This window comes from Poromitra crassiceps (assembly GCF_964638095.1).
Source record: "Poromitra crassiceps genome assembly, chromosome: 19".
In the NCBI taxonomy this organism is placed as follows: domain Eukaryota; kingdom Metazoa; phylum Chordata; class Actinopteri; order Beryciformes; family Melamphaidae; genus Poromitra; species Poromitra crassiceps.
The window spans coordinates 6,935,358-6,957,458 of NC_139646.1; the positions used below are offsets into that span (position 1 = coordinate 6,935,358).

General features: G+C 44.0%; 2 protein-coding genes across 4 annotated transcripts; both read left to right on the top strand.

Annotated features, from left to right (window-relative positions):
- Positions 1–1,101: 1,101 nt before the first annotated feature.
- Positions 1,102–10,714, top strand: arpc1a (actin related protein 2/3 complex, subunit 1A). 3 transcript variants are annotated; one of them, XM_083656187.1, is made up of 11 exons: positions 1,102–1,377; positions 2,019–2,115; positions 3,241–3,345; positions 4,964–5,186; positions 6,391–6,498; positions 6,621–6,721; positions 7,333–7,441; positions 8,086–8,161; positions 8,257–8,450; positions 9,568–9,658; positions 9,794–10,714. In XM_083656187.1, exons 2-11 carry the CDS (start codon positions 2,052–2,054, stop codon positions 9,830–9,832), a joined length of 1,110 nt encoding a protein of 369 aa, XP_083512313.1. In that variant the 5' UTR covers positions 1,102–1,377; positions 2,019–2,051; the 3' UTR covers positions 9,833–10,714. The 3 variants fall into 3 exon arrangements, with proteins under 3 accessions (XP_083512313.1, XP_083512312.1, XP_083512314.1); XM_083656186.1 differs by having other exon boundaries at positions 2,022–2,115; XM_083656188.1 differs by lacking the exon at positions 1,102–1,377 and adding an exon at positions 1,485–1,509 and having other exon boundaries at positions 2,022–2,115.
- Positions 10,715–12,324: 1,610 nt separating this feature from the next.
- arpc1b (actin related protein 2/3 complex, subunit 1B) lies at positions 12,325–21,376 on the top strand. Its single transcript, XM_083656184.1, has 10 exons — positions 12,325–12,484; positions 13,088–13,224; positions 14,048–14,152; positions 14,333–14,555; positions 15,639–15,746; positions 16,013–16,249; positions 16,719–16,794; positions 16,960–17,162; positions 20,610–20,700; positions 20,934–21,376. The coding sequence occupies exons 2-10, from the start codon at positions 13,161–13,163 to the stop codon at positions 20,970–20,972; spliced, it is 1,146 nt and encodes a 381-aa protein (XP_083512310.1). The 5' UTR covers positions 12,325–12,484; positions 13,088–13,160; the 3' UTR covers positions 20,973–21,376.
- Positions 21,377–22,101: the final 725 nt, after the last annotated feature.

A 22,101-nucleotide genomic window follows, 5' to 3' on the forward strand; every position in this document is an offset into this window, starting at 1 on the left:
TTCACTGGTGAGGTGATGCAGGCTACACCAGAACAAGGTGAGCGACAGTGTGTTTTTTGCTATTTGGAACCAGCAGCACATCATCTGTAGGCCTACCAGGTGTGATGGAGAGATGCTAATTGGAGTCTCCTCTGATTGGTTAAAGACCCTATTACCCAGAAACCAGTTGGTGAATAAATCTATAAGAATATGGTGGAATTGGAACTTGCAAGTGGCAATGTTAGTGCAAGTAACTGAAACAAATTATCTCAAAACTGCATCCAACAGGTGAACAGGCATCTTACTGCAACCACAGAAACAAATAGAATGGCTTGCATGTCATTTTGAGAATGACTTTCAAAAGATTGAAATGGGGTCTTTGTAACTGAGACCTATGGATAATGATGAAAGCTAAAAATGATTTTGTTGAAGATTACATTGCATACATACAACTACACATACCAGTAAGTTAACACCTTGTAGATTTCATTATGATAACCATTGTGACATTTGAAAGACTAGAAATCTTGCACGCTAGGCACGCTTGATTTCTAGGGTGGAGACTGGAGAAACTACCTTTTCCCCTTATACTCCCGCCACCACTTATATAGCCTCAGCCAGGAAGAATTTATTACATCATGATGACATCACAATTGCTTGAGTGACATCACTGATGACATCACAATTGCTCAAGTGACATCACTTCCGTCACAAATCGTGACTGACACCACCACAGACAGAGCCCACAATGTTTGAGATTATAACTTTAAATCAGGATTCTGAGAATAAAGTCAGAATTCTGAAAATAAAGTCATAATTTTTTAGATTAAAGTCAGAATTCTCAGATTAAAGTCAGAATTCGGAGGGGGGAAAGAAGCATACGACATCACTGAAGATGCCACTGATGATATTATCAATGGTGTACCGTAATAACGCTACACATTTAGGACCAGTCTGATGATCATTCTGCGGCTGCCTGAGACCCTGTGCTGCGCTGGGAGAGCAATCGGGTGATGGGTAGTACTCATTCGTAGAGGTTAGATAATTCCTATTTGAGCCGCTAGAGGAGTCCTTTCACGGCCGGGGTTTGTGTGTGACTCATACGTGTGACTAGTACTACTACTACGTGAACGAGGTTATTCAATTGAATTGAATGTAACACAGCTAGCGTGATGCTAAGCTAGCTGTCAGCTAGGCACCGAGTTACCGACGGCTCTCGCCGAATGCCCCCTGTTGTCGTGTCCGCCTGGCCGTCTTGACATTCCCTCAACATTCCCGGACGAATTCGTGTCGACTGCCCAGAGTCCGCGAATTCAAGTCCATTCCCGATCTAGCCTTTCCTTGCCAACGTAGCTAACTCGCCGGCTTGTGCACACAAGCAGGACCGGGACTGATAAGGTAAGTTAGCATGCAGGCTAACGTTACCACCAGGCAGCACCTGGAGTTGTGACTGGTACTCTGAGGAAAAATCGGTGTCTGATTCCAAGAAGACAGACCGTTTGGTGAATAACGTTATGTGGATAGTAACACGTCAGTAGCGTTACATTTCCCCAAATGACAAACTTGGTTACCAGGCCCAAATAGCATCAGTTAACGTTAGCTAGCTAGCTAGCTGTTTAGCGTTAACGCTAGCGAACACCATCTAATAATGTCAACCTAACGTTAGATGGCAAATGGTAACGTTAACTTGTGACTCAACGTAATTGTAATGCCAGTCAACGGTAATGCATAACGATGTCTGGTCTGGTTGGGCAAGTCGGCTAGCTAGCTGGGTAACGTTACATTAACCAACGATAACGTTTGCTTGTCGTAGCAGGCTAGCAGCCATCAAGTGTTTTGGTTTTGACTGATGGGGTTTACTTAACGTTAACCTTAGCTAATGTAGCTACTAGCTAGCGTTATGGTGATAAAGTTGCTTAGTTAGCCAGCTGTCCCATTTGTGACTGACTTTATAGACACAGTGAAATATGCAAAGTTCTGTTTAGTTGTTTGCCTAGATTTGGGCTAGTTGCTAAAATGAGTTTTTCTGTGTGACTTAGCAGAGTTTCAGTTAAGGACCACACCCAGGCAAGATGTCCCTACATCAGTTTCTGTTGGAGCCCATCACCTGCCACGCATGGAACCGCGACAGGACACGTAAGTGAAGGCTCTTTGTGTGGCTGTACAAATAGTTTTACACACCACGTACAGACGTTCTTTATTTGAAAACATACTGATATCAGCATTAAAGTCGTGCTGAACCCAAAAATGACTTTTCTTTTCTTTTCTTTTAGTTCAAATACCTGGGTATGCAGTGCACCTATTTAATAATGTATGCACACACAAAAATCAAATTTCTTTAGTTTTTCACACTTTTTCACATCAAAAGTTCATTTTTCAAGATTTCATTGATAACAGTAATCTACAGTTTGCTGACATCACCTAGTACTATCAAATTTCTACCCCATTTCAACAAATCATATCGTGACAGGGCAGCTGTCAATCAAATCTTCATTTCAGGATAATTTTCTCTTCCAAATGAAGTAGAAAATGGTGCCTAGTGTCTGTAATCTGGCAGAATTCCTATCCCATAAACTAACTACTAACTTGGCCAATTGTATGAAACATGAACAAAAAATAAAAACAATAATCTCTAAGAATGCAAAGAAATGTAACTGGCTCGTTAAAACGCGCATTCCAGGAATATCGTATTTACAGAAATAGCGATAAAGGCGCGCGCTTGAGAGCGTGGTTGTCAGGGGTCGCCCCTCGGAGACTCCAGGCGGGCGGGCAGCACCCATGCATCGGATTGTCCGCATCCCACTCGCGTAGCACGACAACACGCTGAATCCCACTCGATTTGGGGGTGGAACACGCCATGATTGACCAATGCCAAAGCCAGTCGACATAATTGTCAAATCAAATCATCAACACCCGGCATTGTGCGGCTTGTGGTCTGCCTCTCAACCCTGTCATCTCAGACAAGATTTGTTTGAGTCTGCGACGCTTGCGCATTTGCATTCGCCTCCGGTTCACCTCGACTTTAAAATGTAATATGATATACCGGTACACATTTGTTGTTGTTAACCTTCTTTTATGTACTAATAATTTTTATTCGATCCAGAGACTACTTTCAGCACAAAAATAACTGCATTTTGGGGGTTTGTGAACTTAAAAATATCTAGTACTTCAGCTTGGTAGTGTGCAGACACCAGGTACTGATCTACCTTACTTTCCATTGTGTTAACTGTTAACCATCTATCTATTATCTAATTTCTGTAGAAATTGCCATCAGTCCCAATAACCATGAAGTACATATCTATAAGAAGAGTGGTAACCAGTGGATGAAGACTCATGAGCTAAAGGAGCACAATGGACACATAACAGGTATTCATTCACTCAGCAAGTGGTTCCCAAACTTTTCTGTTTTCTCTTATGATAGACTAGAGCAGTGGTTCTCAACCTGTGGTACGGGTGGTACGTGGGGCGTGGGGCTCCCTCCCTCATACTTTCATAAGGTGATCATACTTGGTGTAAAAAGATTGAGAACCACTGGACGAGAGGAACATCCCCCTCCCACACACACACACTGCACCCCAATGTACCTTCGCCTACAGTTTTGACTCTTTGTTGTGATTTAAGTATTAATTGCACTGAGATAAAAATCTGCTGTTCAGTTTGTTTTACTGAAAAGAAAATAAATAAAATAAACTTCCAAAAAGATTTGATAATATACAGTAGATTGCTTTCTGACATATTTCTTGTAAACATTCTTGAATAGACTTGTTGGCACCCATAGAACCTATTTCCACTCAAATATACCGTCAAAAACCTATACCGGCACAACCCGATACCATTTGTTTATTATATCGCAAATCGCAATATTGTCCACCTTAATTGCAAATCGCACCTTTCCCCCAAATCGTGCAGCACTATGTGGGGGTGGTGAAAAGAGTTGATCTTTTGTGTGAAATGACACTACTGGCAATGGCCACATGGATCATTTCAAAAGGGATCTAGCTCAGAAAATGTGAGGGTGAAGGAGGAGGAAGATCTGCCTTCACCAGCATGTTACGCAGATTGGGGTACGTTTATAGACCACTCGAGGGGTCTTGGAAAACGGTTCTTAAGAACCCACAAGTAAAAACAAACATTTCTGGCATGGCCGTAGCCAGGGTTTGAGAAATACCGAGGTCATTTTAGCGCGGCGTGGGGGTCATGGGGGGACTATGACCCCCAGTTCGAAAATGTTGTCCATTTTAAAGTAAAATGCTTCAATCTGGTGAACTTTGAGAGCAAAATTAAGAGGCTAGATCTATAAAGAACGACATACATCATATTGGATTAATATCCTCTTTACTGTGCTGTTACTTTACAATGATACAAAAAATAAACGTCTCCCCACATAATTCTGCATACAGGTCACATATGGCAGAATACTGCTCAATTAAATACAATGCCCCATCTACACAAACATCACTTACAGGGGAGTTACTTACCCATTCACTTGAATAGAACTGTCCCCAAAGTCTAGCCCCGATACAAAATTTGAACGTTGTGTTGAGTTATGTCTCTTCCTTCTATATAGCACACAGAGAGGAACCAAATTGTTGCATTTCTGATCAACTATGTCATATATCATGTTATTTATGAGGGCTTTAAAACATCAATGACAGATTAATAGATCTGGGGGCCGGGGTAATTTTTCTTTAAAAAAAAAAGAGAGGGGAAAAAAAAGAAAATACCTTGGTCATGACCTCTGTGTTGGTAGCTACGGGCATGGTTTCTGGAATATCACAGCTTTTTTTGCCACCAGACTCAGAAGTTTCCCTGTTAACATCAGTGAGTTTACAGATGAAAGATTTTTTACCTCTATAACGTGAAGGTCTATTGAGCGAACTACTCTCTTCATCATGATTGTTGTATAAGCCAATCATTAATGACTGTCCTTTTCTTCCTTCAGTATAATTTATTCAGGTTTGTTATTGTCTCTGTTGTCTCGTAGGTATCGACTGGGCTCCCAAAAGTGACCGTATAGTGACTTGTGGAGCAGACCGTAACGCCTACGTGTGGTCCCAGAAAGAAGGAGTGTGGAAGCCCACCTTGGTCATCCTCCGGATCAACCGAGCTGCCACCTTTGTCAAATGGTCTCCACTGGAGAACAAGTTTGCCGTCGGCAGCGGGGCTCGACTCATCTCCGTCTGCTACTTTGAGTCTGAGAACGACTGGTGAGACTTGGGATACTTGGGCAAATCGTTGGGTAACAAACTGAGTGGCTGTCATCCGCTATAAGAAAATGCTTGCTAGCATTCGCTCCTGACCTGAGACAGCTGTTCCCCTGGGTGAAGGGTGTGTTTCAGCACATTGCCACCAGGCTGCATGCTGGAATCATCCCTGACAAGCTAGGGATGTCGGCCATTGCAGCGCCACAACAAGGCACAACATAAACAGCCACTCTGTAATGCAAAACTGTGCATCATATCATGTCTGCAATTTGGCGATGCAATTAATGTTAGCTCTGTAACTCAACCGTGACAGACAGTCCGTCTCCATAAAATCCCACAATTCCTTTGAACTCGCATGTGTTGTAACATAACCGTAAAGAGTAACTTGATACTTTTAAATCTGACAATAAGTTAACGCTGCTCAACTAGCCTCGAAGCGAGACTGCCTGCTTCTCGTGTCAAGGCTACTGCTCAACATGAGTGCAGCGCAGAGAAGAGGATGACACACTGTGAAGATGGAGACACAAATTGACTTGAACTGCTGCAGTATGTGTATATCACAAGAGCCGTTTTCACACATGCATACAGGAACATTGCCTGTAAATCAATATCGGCCATTTCCCGGAATTTCCCTTCACACCTGAGGGCTCACATGTGTGAATATAGCAGCGAAATTGCCTGTATTTGAGGGGGGGGGGCACTGCAGAGCGGGTGGGGAGTGACGTGTGCACTTGGATGGGGAATCCTCCTTATTTTGGGGGTCGGCAAAACTCCGATGGTGAAATAAGTTTGCTTGTCACACAATAAATCACACTCGTTTGACTTAAGAGGGCATGTATGTTGTATCCTTCACATTCGCTAACCAGTCTTTGAACTGAAATCTTTGAAGAAGTAGGGATCCCTGTTGGAGAGAAATAGCCACGCCCACACATGAAGCAGCCATACCGCTCTTCTGACAACCTAGGAACTGGTGAAATGTCCGCGATGACGGGGTCGCGCTTATACTGGAAAACAACTTTCACACATGAAGGCATTAGACCGCTTTCCGGTCATTTACCGGTAAAAAGCGTGTGAAAATGTGTGAAAACGGCTAAGGTGACTTGAACTGCTGCAGTATGTGTATATCACAAGGTGACTTGAACTGCTGCAGTATGTGTATATCACTCCAATTAAAACAAACCAAACCGTGTGCTTGTCTGTGCATCAGGTGGGTGAGTAAGCACATCAAGAAGCCCATCCGCTCCACCATCCTCAGTCTGGACTGGCATCCCAACAACGTGCTGCTGGCTGCCGGCTCCTGTGACTTCAAGTGCAGGTGAGAGAACACCTTTATTTTTTTTTATGGGACACAAGAGATGAAGATTGAAACATGCTAACATCCTCTGTTGTTTTCTGCCCCCCCCCCCCCCCCCTGCCTTCCCCATCCCTTGCCTGCAGGGTGTTTTCAGCCTACATTAAGGAGGTGGAAGAGAAGCCAGGCCCCACTCCCTGGGGCAGCAAGATGCCATTTGGGGCTGTGCTAGCAGAATTTGCAGCAGGTCTATATCTGTGTTAATGTGTCACTGTTCAAATCATCTTTCAGTTCACTTGAAGCTCCTTTTGAACTAAACCAAATGTATTTTTATGCCTCCGCCGGCGGTGGTAGCCAGGCCGGAGGCATTATGGATTTGGGTTGTCCGTCCGTCTGATGTTCGTTGACGCCTTGGGAACGCCTTGACAGAATTTCATCAAATTTGCTTCAAACGTTGACTTAAGGATGAACTGATTAGATTTTGGTGCTCAAAAGTCAAAGTTCAAGGTCACTGTGACCTCACGAATGCCATTCCCAAGTTCGTTAGCGCGATATCTCAGGAACGCCTTGACGGAATTTAATCTAATTTGCCTCAAACGTCCACTTGGACTCAAGGATGAACTGATTACATTTTGGTGGTCAAAGCAAAGGTCAAGGTCACTGTGACCCCACAAATGCCATTTTCAAGCTCGGTAACGCCATATCTCAGTAAAACCTTGACGAAATTTCTTCACATTTGGCTCAAATGTCAAAGTCTCAACAGACATGGATGTCGACTGCTCACTTGTTGCCGGAGGCATATACAGTATGTATCTGCGGTGTGGTCGTTCTAGTTTTAATGCATGTCCTCTGTGTTAGGTGGAGGGGGTTGGGTCCACTCTGTCTCTTTCTCAGCCTCTGGCAACCGCCTGGCCTGGGTCAGCCATGACAGCACTGTCACTGTGGTGGACAGCTCCAAGACTGCCAGGTAAGTCTGCGTGGACAGAATAATATGCTTAGTGTGGCAACCTGGGAGATGTCTTATTAAATATGGGAATAATTAATTAAATTAATCCTTTGCCAATTCAGTTTTCCCCCCAGAGATGGGAAAAGTACATGCATTTTTACGTAAGTAGAAGTACAGTACTGATTTAACTTGTTTACTCAAGTAAAAGTAAAAAATAATAATAATAAACTAAACTAACTGAAACTCCCATCATATTAATATAATTCGAAGACTATCAAGTATATCCCCCCAAAACATTGACTAATAATGTGTATGATCTGGTAAAAAAAAAAGTGCACGTAATGCGTTGAAAGCTGGGAGAGCGCGAGACGGCAGCGACAGACAAACATTACATAATTCTTGGCTGTCCTACAAAGTAACTAGTCTGTTTTGAAAATGTAAGGAGTAGAAAGTACAGATATGTGTTAAAATGTAGGGAGTAAAAGTAAAACGTTGTCAGAAAAATAAATACTCCGTAAGGTACAGATACCTGAAAATCCTACTTAAGTACAGCAACAAAGTATTTCTACTTAGTTACTGCCCACCTCTGGTTTCCGCTATGCATTCAGCAGCGGAAATATGTCCACTGCTGCTGAATGACATTGTGTGTGTGTGTGTGTGTGCAGTCCTTCGCAGCTGAAGACGGAGTTCCTTCCCCTCCTCGGTGTCATCTTTGTCTCGGAGAACAGTTTGGTAGCCGCGGTAAGAATAAAACATGCACACTATTCGTTGCACATTTCAATGCACAGATGACGTCTCAGGTGGGGATGCCATTGGAATCTGTTTTGTGTGTCCAGGGTCACGACTGTTGCCCCATGCTGTTCCGTTGTGACGAGGGTGGCAGCCTGACATTCGTGTCAAAGCTCGACCTCCCCAAGCAGAGTATTCAGAGGAACATCTCTGCCATGGAGCGCTTCAGGAATATGGACAAGAGAGCCACCACCGAGGACCGCAACACTGCCCTGGACACACTGCACCAGAACAGCATCACGTAGGTCACACACTCCCAGGGAGCACAGCAAAAAAAAAAAAAAAAGTTTTTTTGTTTTTTCCGGCTTTTTATTTTTTGTTTTTGCTCCAAGTGAAATGTTTTATGGTCACTCACGATTCACTAGGTCACTGGTTGGCTTGGTTCCAGCGTTAAAACTACTCGTTAGAAAGATTTTTTCGAAATGTCTATGGAGAAAATGAATGGGGAATTCTCTTCCAGGGCTCGAGACGTCACGTGACTATTGAGCTCTATGGCCTGCCTATCCCTAGCCTCGGCCCCTTTTCCCTAGCCCCACCCATGTTCCTGACCACGCCCCCTCCCACCACCCACATATATATCTAGCCACTCCCCATACCCACCCCTCAAACCCGCGTTATTTCGGGGGGGAAAAATCCCTCATGTGAGTATTACTGTAGTTCACGCGGCGCGAGCCCTTTAAGAGCAATGCTTCCATGGGTAATCGCCTACTGTGGCTAATATTAGCCGCTAGTTAGTTATGTTACATGGCAGTAAAACACCACTGAATGACCAAATTGATATAACTTTTAACCATTTCGAGTAACACTGTTTCCATACGGATCACCAGCGTTAGTTTGTTGTTTATAACGTGGCTGTATTTATCATTTATCGTTCTCTATCTCTGATACACTGAAAATACTGTCGATGATTTGATTTCACAGTTCTGGGCGTTGCCGTTGGCCAATCCTGGCGTGTTCCACCCCCAAATCGATTGTGTTCTGGCGCAAAGCGAGTGGGTTTCAGGACGAAACGGTCTCGAGCCACTTACGTTATCTTTAGAGCAGCGCAGTAAATACAATATTCCTGGAATGCGAGTTTAACTAAACAGTTACATGGTCCTCTGCATTCTACAACAAATAAAGACATTACAATTTGTTTGATTTTGTATCTTACATACTTATTGGCCAAGTTATGATAGTTTATTCTGCCAGGGTACAGAAGGGAGTATAGGCGGCCGTCTTGCCTGCAGTTTTCAAATCAAGTAGAATACCGTTTTTGCAAGAAATCTGGGGGGTTTAGTCCTGCTTTAAAGTCCTTGAATTTGATTGAACTTTGCCACACCCTTTTAAAACCCATCCTGTGTGTGTCTGTTCCTCAGCCAAGTGTCTATCTACGAGGGAGACAAAACGGATTGTCGCAAGTTCTGCACCACAGGCATCGATGGAGCGATGACCATTTGGGACTTCAAGGTATTTACACACACACACACACACACACACACACACACACACACACACACACACACACACACTGAGCTTCTCCTTCATTTGTTTCCACGTGACACTCCTAAATGCGGTTTGCACCTGTGTGTTTTACCTCCTCAGAGTCTAGAAGCTTCTATCCAGGGTCTCCGCATCATGTGAAGGAATCGTGTGTTTGACTGAAGAGACGCTGCCGCCTCACCCCCCCCCCCCCCGCCCCAATCCTCACCAATCTCCTGCCCACCTCTCCTCTGCTCCTACGATGCAGCCACAGCCAGTAACTTACATGACTGACCACATTATAGAGTGTCTACTAAAGCACTGATCAGACCATAACACACACCCTGGTGCGCGTGTGCATACACTCTCACTCACACACTTACCCACTCTCACACACACACACACACACACACACACACACTCTGAGCTGACGTGTGACATCACTGTTGATTTGTGTTGTTGTCGTTTGTTTTTAAATGAAGGCTAACCAGGGGTCAAAGCAGGAAAGGCCTCTGACACGTGTGAAACGTGACATGAAGTGTGTTTTTATGTTCTCTAACCTCCTGTACCAAAAGTCAAACACTAAAAGGTGCATTTTACCCCCGAAAATCAGATTGTATTTCACCTCAGGTTCAACCTTAATGTGATCTCGGAATATCAATATTTAGTAGATAGGAGGCACTTGGCGTTTTGCTTCCTGAAAGTACTAAATATTTTCCAGCGGGAGAAGTCATTGTTTTGATCAGGACACTGGTAATTGATATTATGAGGTCACGTTGCTGCTTTGGCTGTGGGGATATGTATGGGATCTGATTGTGGAGAGAGAATGCAGCTGTCTAAACCTTGTGCAGAGTAAACGGCTGGCCAGCTTCTGTAGCTACTACACTAAAAACCACACAAAACAAGATGGAGGATTTCTATGTAACTGATCGTGAAAAACAAGATGGAGGATTTCTATGTAACTGATCATGAAAAACAAGATGGAGGATTTCTATGTAACTGATCATGAGCTAGACAAAAATAAAGATGAAGTACATTTCCAGTACACAACTCACTCAACTGTCTTCCTTTTGCATCAGCCACTCTTGATGGGGGTGAGCGGGGTAATATGAATGTGCTGTACAGTACTCGAGTAGGTTTTCTTATGAGATGCTGCTATTTATTTAGGCGTTTTTAAAGTTATGCAATTCACATTTATGCCTGAGTACTTAAGAACTATTTTTAGATGCGAGTAGTGTGTACAATTATGCCGTTTATGGAAAATGTCTTCCTAGATGACCAAACAGCAGGGCAATCCCAAAAATATGAGCTGAGATTGACTCCTATCCGCAAGGACCACGTCATCAGAAGTTTCTTCTGACATTAGGGCAGTGCTCCCAGGTCCGCGACCCCAGGTGGGGTTGCCTGCATTTCAAATGGGATCGTCTGGGGGGGGGGGACACACAATTTAAAACTACAGAAGAGGATTGTCAGTTTTCTGAGAATAAAGTCAGAATTCTGAGATTAAAGTTAGAAATCTGAGAAAAAGAAATCTGCATTCTGATTTTAATGTCAGAATTCTGAGAAAAAAAAGTCAGATTTCATAGATTAAAGTCAGCGTGTGACATTGATGAGATCACAGATCCCTGAGATTTTTGGAATGTCAAAGTGGTGTCACAAGCCAAAAAAGGTTGTGGGAACCCCTGCTTTAGGGAAACGGGACCTCTTTGTAGCCCCCTGTGTGCTACATCACAGAACAGTTTAGGGTACAAATATGGACGCAGCCTAAGCATTTTCCATAAAGTGTTGTGAGAAAAGAGATTTTTGGAACCTGAAGGATCAAAGTCCTAGCTCTTTGGTTTTCTGCGACCGCCACTTCCATAGCTTCTCTCTGAAGCCCTAATGGAAAGTGTGAATATTGAGGTCAGTTCTTCCAGAATGACAAATAGCTGACATAAGCTAACAGGCAGGTCAACTTTCCATCCCTGCTTTTAAATGTCCAGAGGAGAGGAGAGGGTATAGTTCTGGTGAAGTCCAGGTGGTTTGGGAGCAGGAGCTTCAGAGCTGTTTGGAATAAGGCAATGATTCCCTAAAAGTCTCACAGAAAATGAAATCAAAGTAGGAAAAGGAAAGGAATGTATATTAACCCTTTACTCCCCTGCCCCCCACTTGTTTTTGCAGTAGGCTTTTCTACCATCTCCTCTCTCTCTTCCCCTTTGCTTGTCCTAGCTCCCCTGTAGTCTTTATGCAGAGAAGTGCCCTAGCTCCCCTGTCTATGCAGAGAAGTGACCATTCCTCCCTCCCCCTCCTTTTCCTTGTCTTTCATGCTTTGTCAGTTCTTTGTGCCTCCCCCTTCACTTTCTGTCTCCTCCTTGTTGCAGAACAGTGTATTGTGTTGTTGCTCCTCCCTCTCTTCCTAGTTGTACTAAAAGCAAAACTTTGTTGTTTTACTTCCCATCCTCTGCCACTTTCTTTTCAGAAAAACTCATCTGCTCCATATCTCACATTTTAGATAGGCCGCACCCATTATATTTTCAATTCTTTTTTTTTTTAATGCATAACTCTTCTGGTTGTTGTTCCCCTTCCGAGCTGTTAGAGTCAGCCTGCCTGCCTGTCTGACTTCACTGTAACCTCCTCCCCTTCCCTCTCTCCTCCCTCTCGCCACTTCACCCTCTCTCTCTCTCTTCCTGTGAGCTGAGCTTCACTCTGTCGTTGGCGTTCGCGTTGACTGGCCAGAGTCCGCGAGCTGAACAGCCTTTTCTTCTGATCTGCCGCCCTGCTGCTCTCCTCTGCATCCATCTCCCTCCACAGCTCTTCATCCATCCAGCCCTCAGGGTAAGTAGCCCAGAAGATCACACACACAGTTAACCTGAGTATGTTTAGACATGTCAGCATGCAACACAAACATTCACCCACCCACACACACACACACACACACACACACACACACAGGCACACATGCATTTTCAAAAAAAGAAAAGTAGAAAGTGTGCAACAGGCGTCTGCCTACACACACACACACACACACACACACACACACACACACACACACACACACACACACACAGCAAGTGAAGCCATTGATTTTAGGACTAGTATAGTGTTTGACTGTAGCTGACTGAAATGTATAACGTGTTTGTCTTTATTTCCTGGTTGTGTGCTCAAATGGTAAATGTGTGTGTTTGGGGTGAGTGTGTCACTCTTGACCTGCATCGTTACTGTCATACCTCCACCAGTCTGGATTTCATTAACACAACTTGAGATCGCTTCAGCCTGTTTTTTGTTTTGTTTTTTTACCTCGCAAAGTACCTCTAAATGAGTCTGCACTCCCATTGTCTTTCATAAAATAGTTCAGTCTTCCCCGCCCTGGTTGTTTGTCTTCTGCTTTTTCCTCTCTCTGCTTCTTCCCTTTTAATGAGAACAACTTCTCTTTTCTAGACTCAACTGTAAACCTCTCAGCCGCTGGTTCCTCACATCACTTCCTGGTCTGGCTTCTAACATCCGATTGGCCATGGCATACCACAGCTTCCTGCTCGAACCAATTAGCTGTCACGCTTGGAACAAAGACCGGACCCGTGAGTCTCGCCGCCTTCTCTGATTGGTCCACCACCTTGGCTTTTGACACACAGGGCCATATTTCATGTGGAGTGTCAGTTATATGGACAGAGTCATCTCGGCTCTAAACCTGATAAAGTTTTTTTTTTTTATCTGCAACATCACAGAACCTCTTGCCCCCTCCCCACCCTCCCCAACTACAGAGTAGCATGATAAATAGAGGTTTGTGATTGGTTCCCAGGTGGGGAGAAGGTATTTCCTGTTTCCTGTTATAGTGAGAGGGGGAGGAGGGGACCTCCTCTCTGAGAGGCTCTTTGATCAGCGTCTTGGTTTCTGGGCAAAGCGGATGTAACACAGACATTTGCACACACTTGCAAGTACAACTCTCGCAAAAAAAGAAGAAGAACCCCCCCCTTCCCCCTCCCACAAAAACCACCTACAAAAGCTCCCACACAGACAAAGTGCTTCTGACTCATCTGCTGACTAGCACATGTGCAGAGTTTGCTTCTTCTACATGAGGAGAAGTGAGGTCACAGTCCTGGCACATCATCTATATAAAGATAGCATGTGTCTGCGTCTGGCCTGCAGGCGGATACATACATACTGTACTGTAGTTCTCCATTTATTTCCCTGTTCACATGGAGCCAGTCAGCTGCTTTATGTTCCACTGCACAAATCAGACCATCCTAATCACGTCTCATCATCAATCGCACTGGACTTTGTTTCAACACTGATCAAATTCCCGTCCGTTCATTTTATTGACGTGCATTATTACCTTATTGTGTTGATATGCAGTATACGCGTGTGTGTGTGTGTGTGTGTGTGTGTGCTGCTGTGCTGCAGAGATCGCCCTGTGCCCCAACAACCATGATGTGCACATCTACAAGAAAGACGGCGCTAAGTGGACCAAGATCCACGAGCTGAAGGAACACAATGGGCAGGTGACAGGTGAGATACCCACACACACACACACCCTCACTCACACACACGCACACGCACACGCACACGCACACACACACACGCCCTCACTCACTCACTCACTCACTCACACACACACACACACAAACAAAACAGTGATATACTAAGTCCCTCCCAAGTCCAACCCTACCCTGTTCCCTTCCCCTGCAGGCATAGACTGGGCTCCAGACAGTAACCGTATAGTGACGTGTGGGGCGGACCGTAACGCCTACGTGTGGACCCAGAAGGAGGGCTCATGGAAGCCCACCCTGGTCATCCTCAGGATCAACCGGGCTGCTCGCTGTGTCAAGTGGTCGCCACGGGAGAACAAGTTTGCTGTGGGCAGCGGATCACGCCTCATCTCCATCTGCTACTTTGAGCAGGAGAATGACTGGTGAGTGCTGCTGCACGTCTTTCTGCTGTAGTATTACTTCTCTTTAGTTACACCAGTGATACTCAACTGGCGGCCCACGGGCCGATGGAATTGGAAAAAAAAAATTTTTTTTTTTTTTTTTTTTTTACAGTGCACCTGAATGCAACATGCAAGATACCTGTTGAATAAGTGTCCAAATGTTCATGTCATTCTGGCCAATACTCACACTTCTGTTATAGCATTTCAGTCTGGAATATGGAATATCTTTCAATAATATATTATTTAGCTGCTAAATTGTCAAATACCGCCGTCTGCTCGCTACCCAGGCACTTATGTATGTACTTAAAGGAACACTCCGCCCATTTTCAACCAGCTTTGTATGATTAGAACATCAGTAGTATATCAGAAAACTGTAAACGGTTTTGAAGTCTGTCATTTAATTTGACAGTTATTGAGTGTTAAAGTGTGGACCAGTGACATCACTGGTCCACACTAACTCAAATTAATAACTCATTAACTCAAATCAACTCTCAATAACTGTCAAACTAGATGAATGATGAATAGTTTGACAGTTATTTAGAGTTGATTTGAGTTAATGAGTTATTAATTTGAGTTAGTGTGGACCAGTGATGTCACTGGTCCACACTTTAACACTCAATAACTGTCAAATTAAATGACAGACTTCAAAACCGTTTACAGTTTTCTGATATACTACTGATGTTCTAATCATTCAAAGCTGGTTGAAAATGGGCGGAGTGTTCCTTTAACCTAACTAACTATCTGGTGTGCACAACATTGTCAGACTAAACTCTGGCTGACACCCCCAAAACCTACAATCCGCTACAGAAAAATGTAATGATTGTTTATTAACTGGCCCCTGGCCTTCTATCATTTCACGAAAGTGGCCCCCGGGTAAAGCAAGTTGAGTATCCCTGAGTTACACTGACTGTGATGGAAATCTATTGAGATTCACACTCGGGTCAGGAAGAGAGTCCTTCCACATAGGAAAGCACCATCACACTGACTGTGTATTCATATGCTCCTCTTGGCCATTAGAAACTAGATTTGAGCAGGTTCATGCAAAGCTGTGATTGTTACCTGTAGGTGGGTCTGCAAGCACATCAAGAAGCCCATCCGCTCCACCATCCTCAGTCTGGACTGGCATCCCAACAACGTGCTGCTGGCTGCCGGCTCCTGTGACTTCAAGTGCAGGTATCGGTGTATTAAGAGAGAGCACGCGCACACACACGCACACACACACACACACACACACACACACACACACACACACACACACACACACACACACACACACACACACACACACACACACACACACAGAATAATTACTAATATATGACTTATTGCCTGCAATTAACAACAATTAAGAATCCTGCCTGTAAAAATCACTCACTGTTCTCCTTCTCTTTCTAATCCACGTTCCACCCTCCACCCGACCCGACCTGTCCCACCTGCAGGGTGTTCTCCGCCTATATAAAGGAGGTGGAGGAGAAGCCGGGCCCCACCTCCTGGGGCAGCAAGATGCCGTTTGGGGAGGTGTTGTTTGAGTCGGGCCTGGGAGCAGGCGAGGAGCTGGGGCAGACTGCAGGAGGCGGCTGGGTGCACAGTGTGTGTTTTTCACACTCTGGAAACCGCCTGGCCTGGACCTCGCATGACTCCACCGTCGCTGTCGCAGAGGGAGGCAAGAGTGCCACGTAAGAGAGGGCGGGGCAATGTGTGTGTGTGTGTGTGTTAGGGCTGTGAATCTTCACTGGCCTCACGATTCGATTCGATTACGATTCAGAGGGCTATGATTCAATTCGATTACGATTATCGATGCATCTCGATGCATCTTAAATCGATGCATCACTTTTCTCCCCAATACATGATTTATTTTTTCTCACTTTCTTTTTTCTCACTGTGTGGCTACTTTTAAAATAAAAGTGCATTTGGAATTGCATTGTATTATGATCCAAATAAACAACTGCATGTACTTCCATTATATTTTATTCGATTATTAAAAAAAATAAATAAAAAAAAAATCATCGATTTTTGATATTTGTGAATCGATGCAGAATCGTGCATGTCCGCATCGCGATGCATCTTATAATCGATTATTTTTGACACCCCTAGTGTGTGTGTGTGTGTGTTTAGACGCTCTGACCTTTGTCATGGTTTCCACAGGGTCAGCAGTCTGATTTCTGAAACCCTTCCTCTGCTGTGTGTTACCTTCATCACTGAGAACAGCTTGGTGGCTGCTGTGAGTATTCACACCCTCTGAACACACTCAACAATGAAGGAATCAGTTCATTTCTTGTTGTACCCTTTGTACATTGGTTTTTCATTCTACTTTCTTTCCCATCGATGCGCTTGTTGTTCCAGAGTGCCTGACTGCATGGTTGTGTTATGTCTTGTGTCTCGGCAGGGCCATGACTGTTACCCGGTGCTGTTTGTGTATGACGGTGCGCAGGGCACCGTGACGTTCGGGGGCAAGCTGGACGTCCCCAAACAGGCGGCCCAGAAAGGCGTCAGTGCCAGGGAACGCTTCCAGAACCTGGACCGCCGGGGTGCCTCGGCCAGCCAGTCCACGGAGCAGCACCTGAACTCGCTGCACCTGAACAGCATCAGGTACATGTAGTGTGTGTGTGCCTGCAACATACATATTGATATCTTGCAAGAGCGGTGTTGGTCAAGTTACTGAAAATGTGTAATTAGTTACAGTTACTAGTTACTTGTCTGAAAAAGTAATTTAATTACTTTACAAATGACTGCATAATAAACGCGATTAGTTACTCGGGAAAGTAACTTTTGTGTTACTTTTAAAAGTCTGCTTCGATTGTCTTATTAACGCACACATTATTTTAGTGTTGCTGTAGCACAGTGTGGGACAAGACTACTGTCAAATCTGATCTATCATTGTACCTGCATGGGATACTTGAACATTAGCTTATTGGAGAGGCTTATAGCCTCTATAGGCTCTGGCTGCTTATAGCCTCTATAGGCTCTGGCTGCTTATAGCCTCTATAGGGCTTATAGGCTTAAGGTCAATAGCCTCTGGGGCTCTGGCTGCAGCTGCAGCATGTGGAGCATTTTTGCCAGGCAGGGAGGCGCCGTCTCTCTCCAGACTAGGTCTGATGATCATAAAGCAGATAATCCTCTGAAGTTGTCCACTATTTTCATGTCATAAACTAACTAGTAACTAGTCCATTTAAATGTCAGTAATTGTAATTGAGTTACTAAATTTGAAAAGGTTAACGCAAAAAGTAGTTTAATTACAGTAACTAGTTAACACTGTGCAAGAGAGCGCACACGAGAGATAATTCAAATTCTAAAAAGCCTTTTATACCACATTTCAAACAACACTTAAAGCAGAGAAGAGGAGAGAGCTACATTAGCACCATTAGACCTGACCTAGTGAGAGTTGCTCTGTGGGGGCGGTTTGTTCGTTCCATCAGGGAATGTCTCAATCTCTCAAACCTTCTAACGTCTGCCTGTCTCATTGATTAGCTCAGCGGTTCCCAACCTTTTCCAATTCAGGGCCCACTTGAAAATCTCAAACCTTTTCCTTTGCCCATATCTGACCATGAAAAATAGGGAGGCTGAATAATGTGTTCTCAGAGCACTTTTTATTTCCCACGGTCACTAACACAGCATCTGAAACATGTTGCATTTTCACTGTTACAGTTTTCAAGGAGCTTGTTCAAGGAACAACAACAACTAGAAAGCCAACAAGTCAGCAGTCTACATCTATGTCTGTCCAGACTCATACAAGCACAAATACCTTGAAGCCCACAGTGCAGTGGTGTGGCCAATCAGCCTTATGGCACTTTAGGCACTGTTTGTGAGTACCGTAAATTCCGGACTATAAGCCGCGGCTTTTTTCCCGTTTTATGGCCTTTTTTGGCCCCTGCGGCTTATATAACGGTGCGGCTTATCTATGGATTTTTTCCAAAAAAAAAAAAAAAATCTCTCTTTTTTAGCACTCTTTCTAACTATAAATCCACTTCTGTTTTAATTTCCTCTCTTGCCCTCTTTTCACCACACCGCGGACACTGTGTGCACTGTAAAAAACAACACAGGTGGTGTTGTGTTATGTTGTTTTGTTGAAATGTTAATAAATGGGAGCTTCCTCAAACAGCCATCTCTTTCCCGACAATCCCCTCTGTGCATGAACCCTTACATATGGTAATTAAACATTAAAACACAATAAAAAAAAAAAAAAAAAAAAAAAAATACCATTAACACATTGACTGCCAGCCCTTTTTTCAATGCTGTAGGTAGGTTGTGCCAGTTTTTTTTTTGAGGATTCTGGCTCATTTTACAAGAGCCGAGGATTCTTTTCTGTTAAGACTTCGTGAACACCAATCATCTAAAAATAACTAATAGAATGTGTGCTTTCTCTGTCTAAAATAGTTAGTTTGTAGAGTTAGTAGTTATGTAAGCATTAGCAGTTGAATACAGCATGGTTTCAGCGTCAGAAAAATTATTCAGAGATAAACGGCTTTTTGTGAAATTCGATAGAACAGTCACTTTAACCATTCATTTTTGGCATCAGTAAGAGTCAGACATCTAAACAATAGTTTTGAACAGTAATTTCCTCCATAACAGCAGGAAACCCCCCTCTGCTTCCAACTCCTCCCTCCGTGTGTGTTCTCCTCCTGCCTCCCTGGCTCTCCAGCGGGCGTGTCACAACGAAGTTGCTGCTGCCTGGCTGCTGCCTGTTTGAGCGGCCGCTGTTTGAGGAAGTCTGGGTGGACTCGCTCGTTTCGTGGAGTTTTGGTTGAGAGCTTTGATGCGATTCTGGTCATATTTATGCTGCGTGTTTCAAAGTGTGCATCCAATCTATTCTTGGAACCCCCCACCGTTGCCACCGCTGTGCATCAGCGCGAAAGTGAAAGCGTTTTCGCCATCAATTTTACAGTATGAGAACGGCTTCGTCGCGCTTTTCCCTCCAGTTTTGGGTCACCTCTTTCTACTGTGGAGAGACATGTCGACACTCAGTGGGTCGGTAAAATAGATTATACACATTCAATACCTCCAATTCTGGTGTAGGAGACGTAAAAGGGGTTGATCGATGTCCCACCGTCAAAAAAAAAAAATGTTTATGTAAGCCGAGATATCTCGTCCTTGGCACTCAACGGTTGGATTATGTAAGCCGAGATATCTCGTCCTTGGCACTCAACGTGTTAAAACACCCGCGGCTTATAGTCCGGTGCGGCTTATATATGTAAAAAACAGTCAACTTTGCAGGTGCGGCTTATACTCCGGTGCGGCTTATAGTGCGGAATTTACGGTACCTCAACAACACGCCTAATTGTTTTCAACATGGAAAACGGGCCTACCCCTATCCCAAAACCAACCACATCCCCCAACCACCTACTCAGCTTGGCAACACAGTAGTGTGGGCTGCACACGTCTCACTTTCAAAAGTAGTTTGACGATATTAATACCAACATGTTTTGGCTACTGCTTTCATCTGTGTACAATCGCATACTGTTGAGATACCGTGAAGTGTTTCAGGACACACAATACATGCACCGGTCAACAATCAACAATGTCTAAAAAAAGTGTGATATTTCCAAAGACAAAATACAATAGATTCAATACCTAGACATCAAATATGATAACAATTCAATCCAGCAATTTGATCATGCAATTTCTTTTTTTTTTTTTATATATAATAAGTTTTATTTTATTTTTGAATAACAAAAGAACAATATACAATACATTACAATGTGCGGTATACCTTACAACCCTCCCCTGTATTTGCAAAAGTGCTTTCTCCAACAGAGGTGGAACTGGGTTACTGTGGGGGCCACGCCCTCCCCCAGAGCCACTCATGGCAGAGTGAGAATCAGTGCTATGTGTATGCTTTTTATATGTATGTGTGATACCCTCAAGCAGGTGGGACAAGATAACCAAACAGGAGATCATGCAATTTTCGAAAAAACAACAACAACAAACAAACAAACCAACAAAAAAAGACGCTTATTTAAAAAATTCAAAATACAAACTATAAGTCCCTGCTGTTTGACTTAAGGAGTTTGACTTAATTTGACAAACAATATTTTTCAGCCAAATCTCAGTGCTGGATGGAGGGCTGAGCAAGTGCACCAGGTTCTGCACTACCGGCATGGATGGAGGAATGGCCATCTGGGATGTCAAGGTAACAACACACACACACGCACGCACGCACGCGCGCGCGCGCGCGCGCACACACACACACACACACACACACACACACACACACACACACACACACACACACACACACACACACACACACACACACACAGCACTAGTGTGGTCATTTGTGTGATTACAATTTCCTGTTGGCTGGATGCTTTCAGAGACATAAGGCAGACAGAAGTGTTTGACTATTTCACACTGTGTTTTCAGACTCTGGAGTCTGCTATGAAGGACTTGAAGATAGTCTGAACCTGATGTTGCTGACATGGCCCGGCCCCAGCATAGCGTCTGGAGATATGAAGAAAACTGCTGCCTCCATAATTAAACAAAGCTTCTTCGCAATGTTTATTCAGTTATTTTTTTATGCTGGTAAAAAACGATCAGACTTGGGTCAAACAGCATTTAAAATCCCTTTGTGCTTGGTAGCTGAATACTGTATGTATGCAAAAGGATGACGTCGCGTGACCCTCGGTCTGCAAATGGTACTTAGTTGATGAGTTAGCCTTGTATAATCGCAGAGCTTATTCTGTGCTGAATGCTAAAAGCAGGTATTTTATATTAATCATGTTGAAAGGCTGCAGTACCTGTTAAATGCTTATGCTGGTCATAATACGCATTTAATAAACATTTAATAAACGATTACTGTTACAGTACTCAAAAATGCTTAACTCATTGCAAGCGTGCATGTGTGTGTGTGTGTGTGTGTGTGTGTGTGTGAGTGAGAGAGAGAGAGAGAGGGAGAAAGAGAAACAGACAGACAGACAGAGAGACTGTGGCGATGGTTTTCAACAAATGCAAACCGTTCAAGGACTTTTTGGGGGACAAAGCAGATGAAATGGGACAGGGGGAAGTTTCCCAGGTGTACCATATCTCAGCTGTCTCCATTAGCCTGGGTGGTGTCATGCCACAGATCTTCACAGACTAGGGTAACAGGAGGCTTTGGAAAAAATCAAACTGTAGTTTCTGCTCAACTGTTTTCTAAATCAACTTCCTGAATCAGCTTTCTTTTTGGCTGGGCAGAGGTCATGTAAACATACTGCCATTATGAGCCATCATCATAGCATAATATCAGTGGTTCTCAAACATGTTGTGATGTTGTATGTCAAGGACCCCTGAAATGACACAAATTAGACCAGTGACCCCCCATTTGATAAGATTTTGCCCCAGGGTCCCCCATCTGATAACATTTGAGCTTTTGTGATGACCCTCCCACTCTCCTGGCTTGCAGGAGCCGGGGCTGAATCTGAATAGTCACAGGCCACAACAGACTCGTCCGTCCGCCTCGAATTGGAGCCGTCTCGCCGTCCGCCGGTGTGCTAGGACACATTTACGTTCCAAAAGTCATAAAAGTTATTGACGTTTGTGAAGATTTTCATGC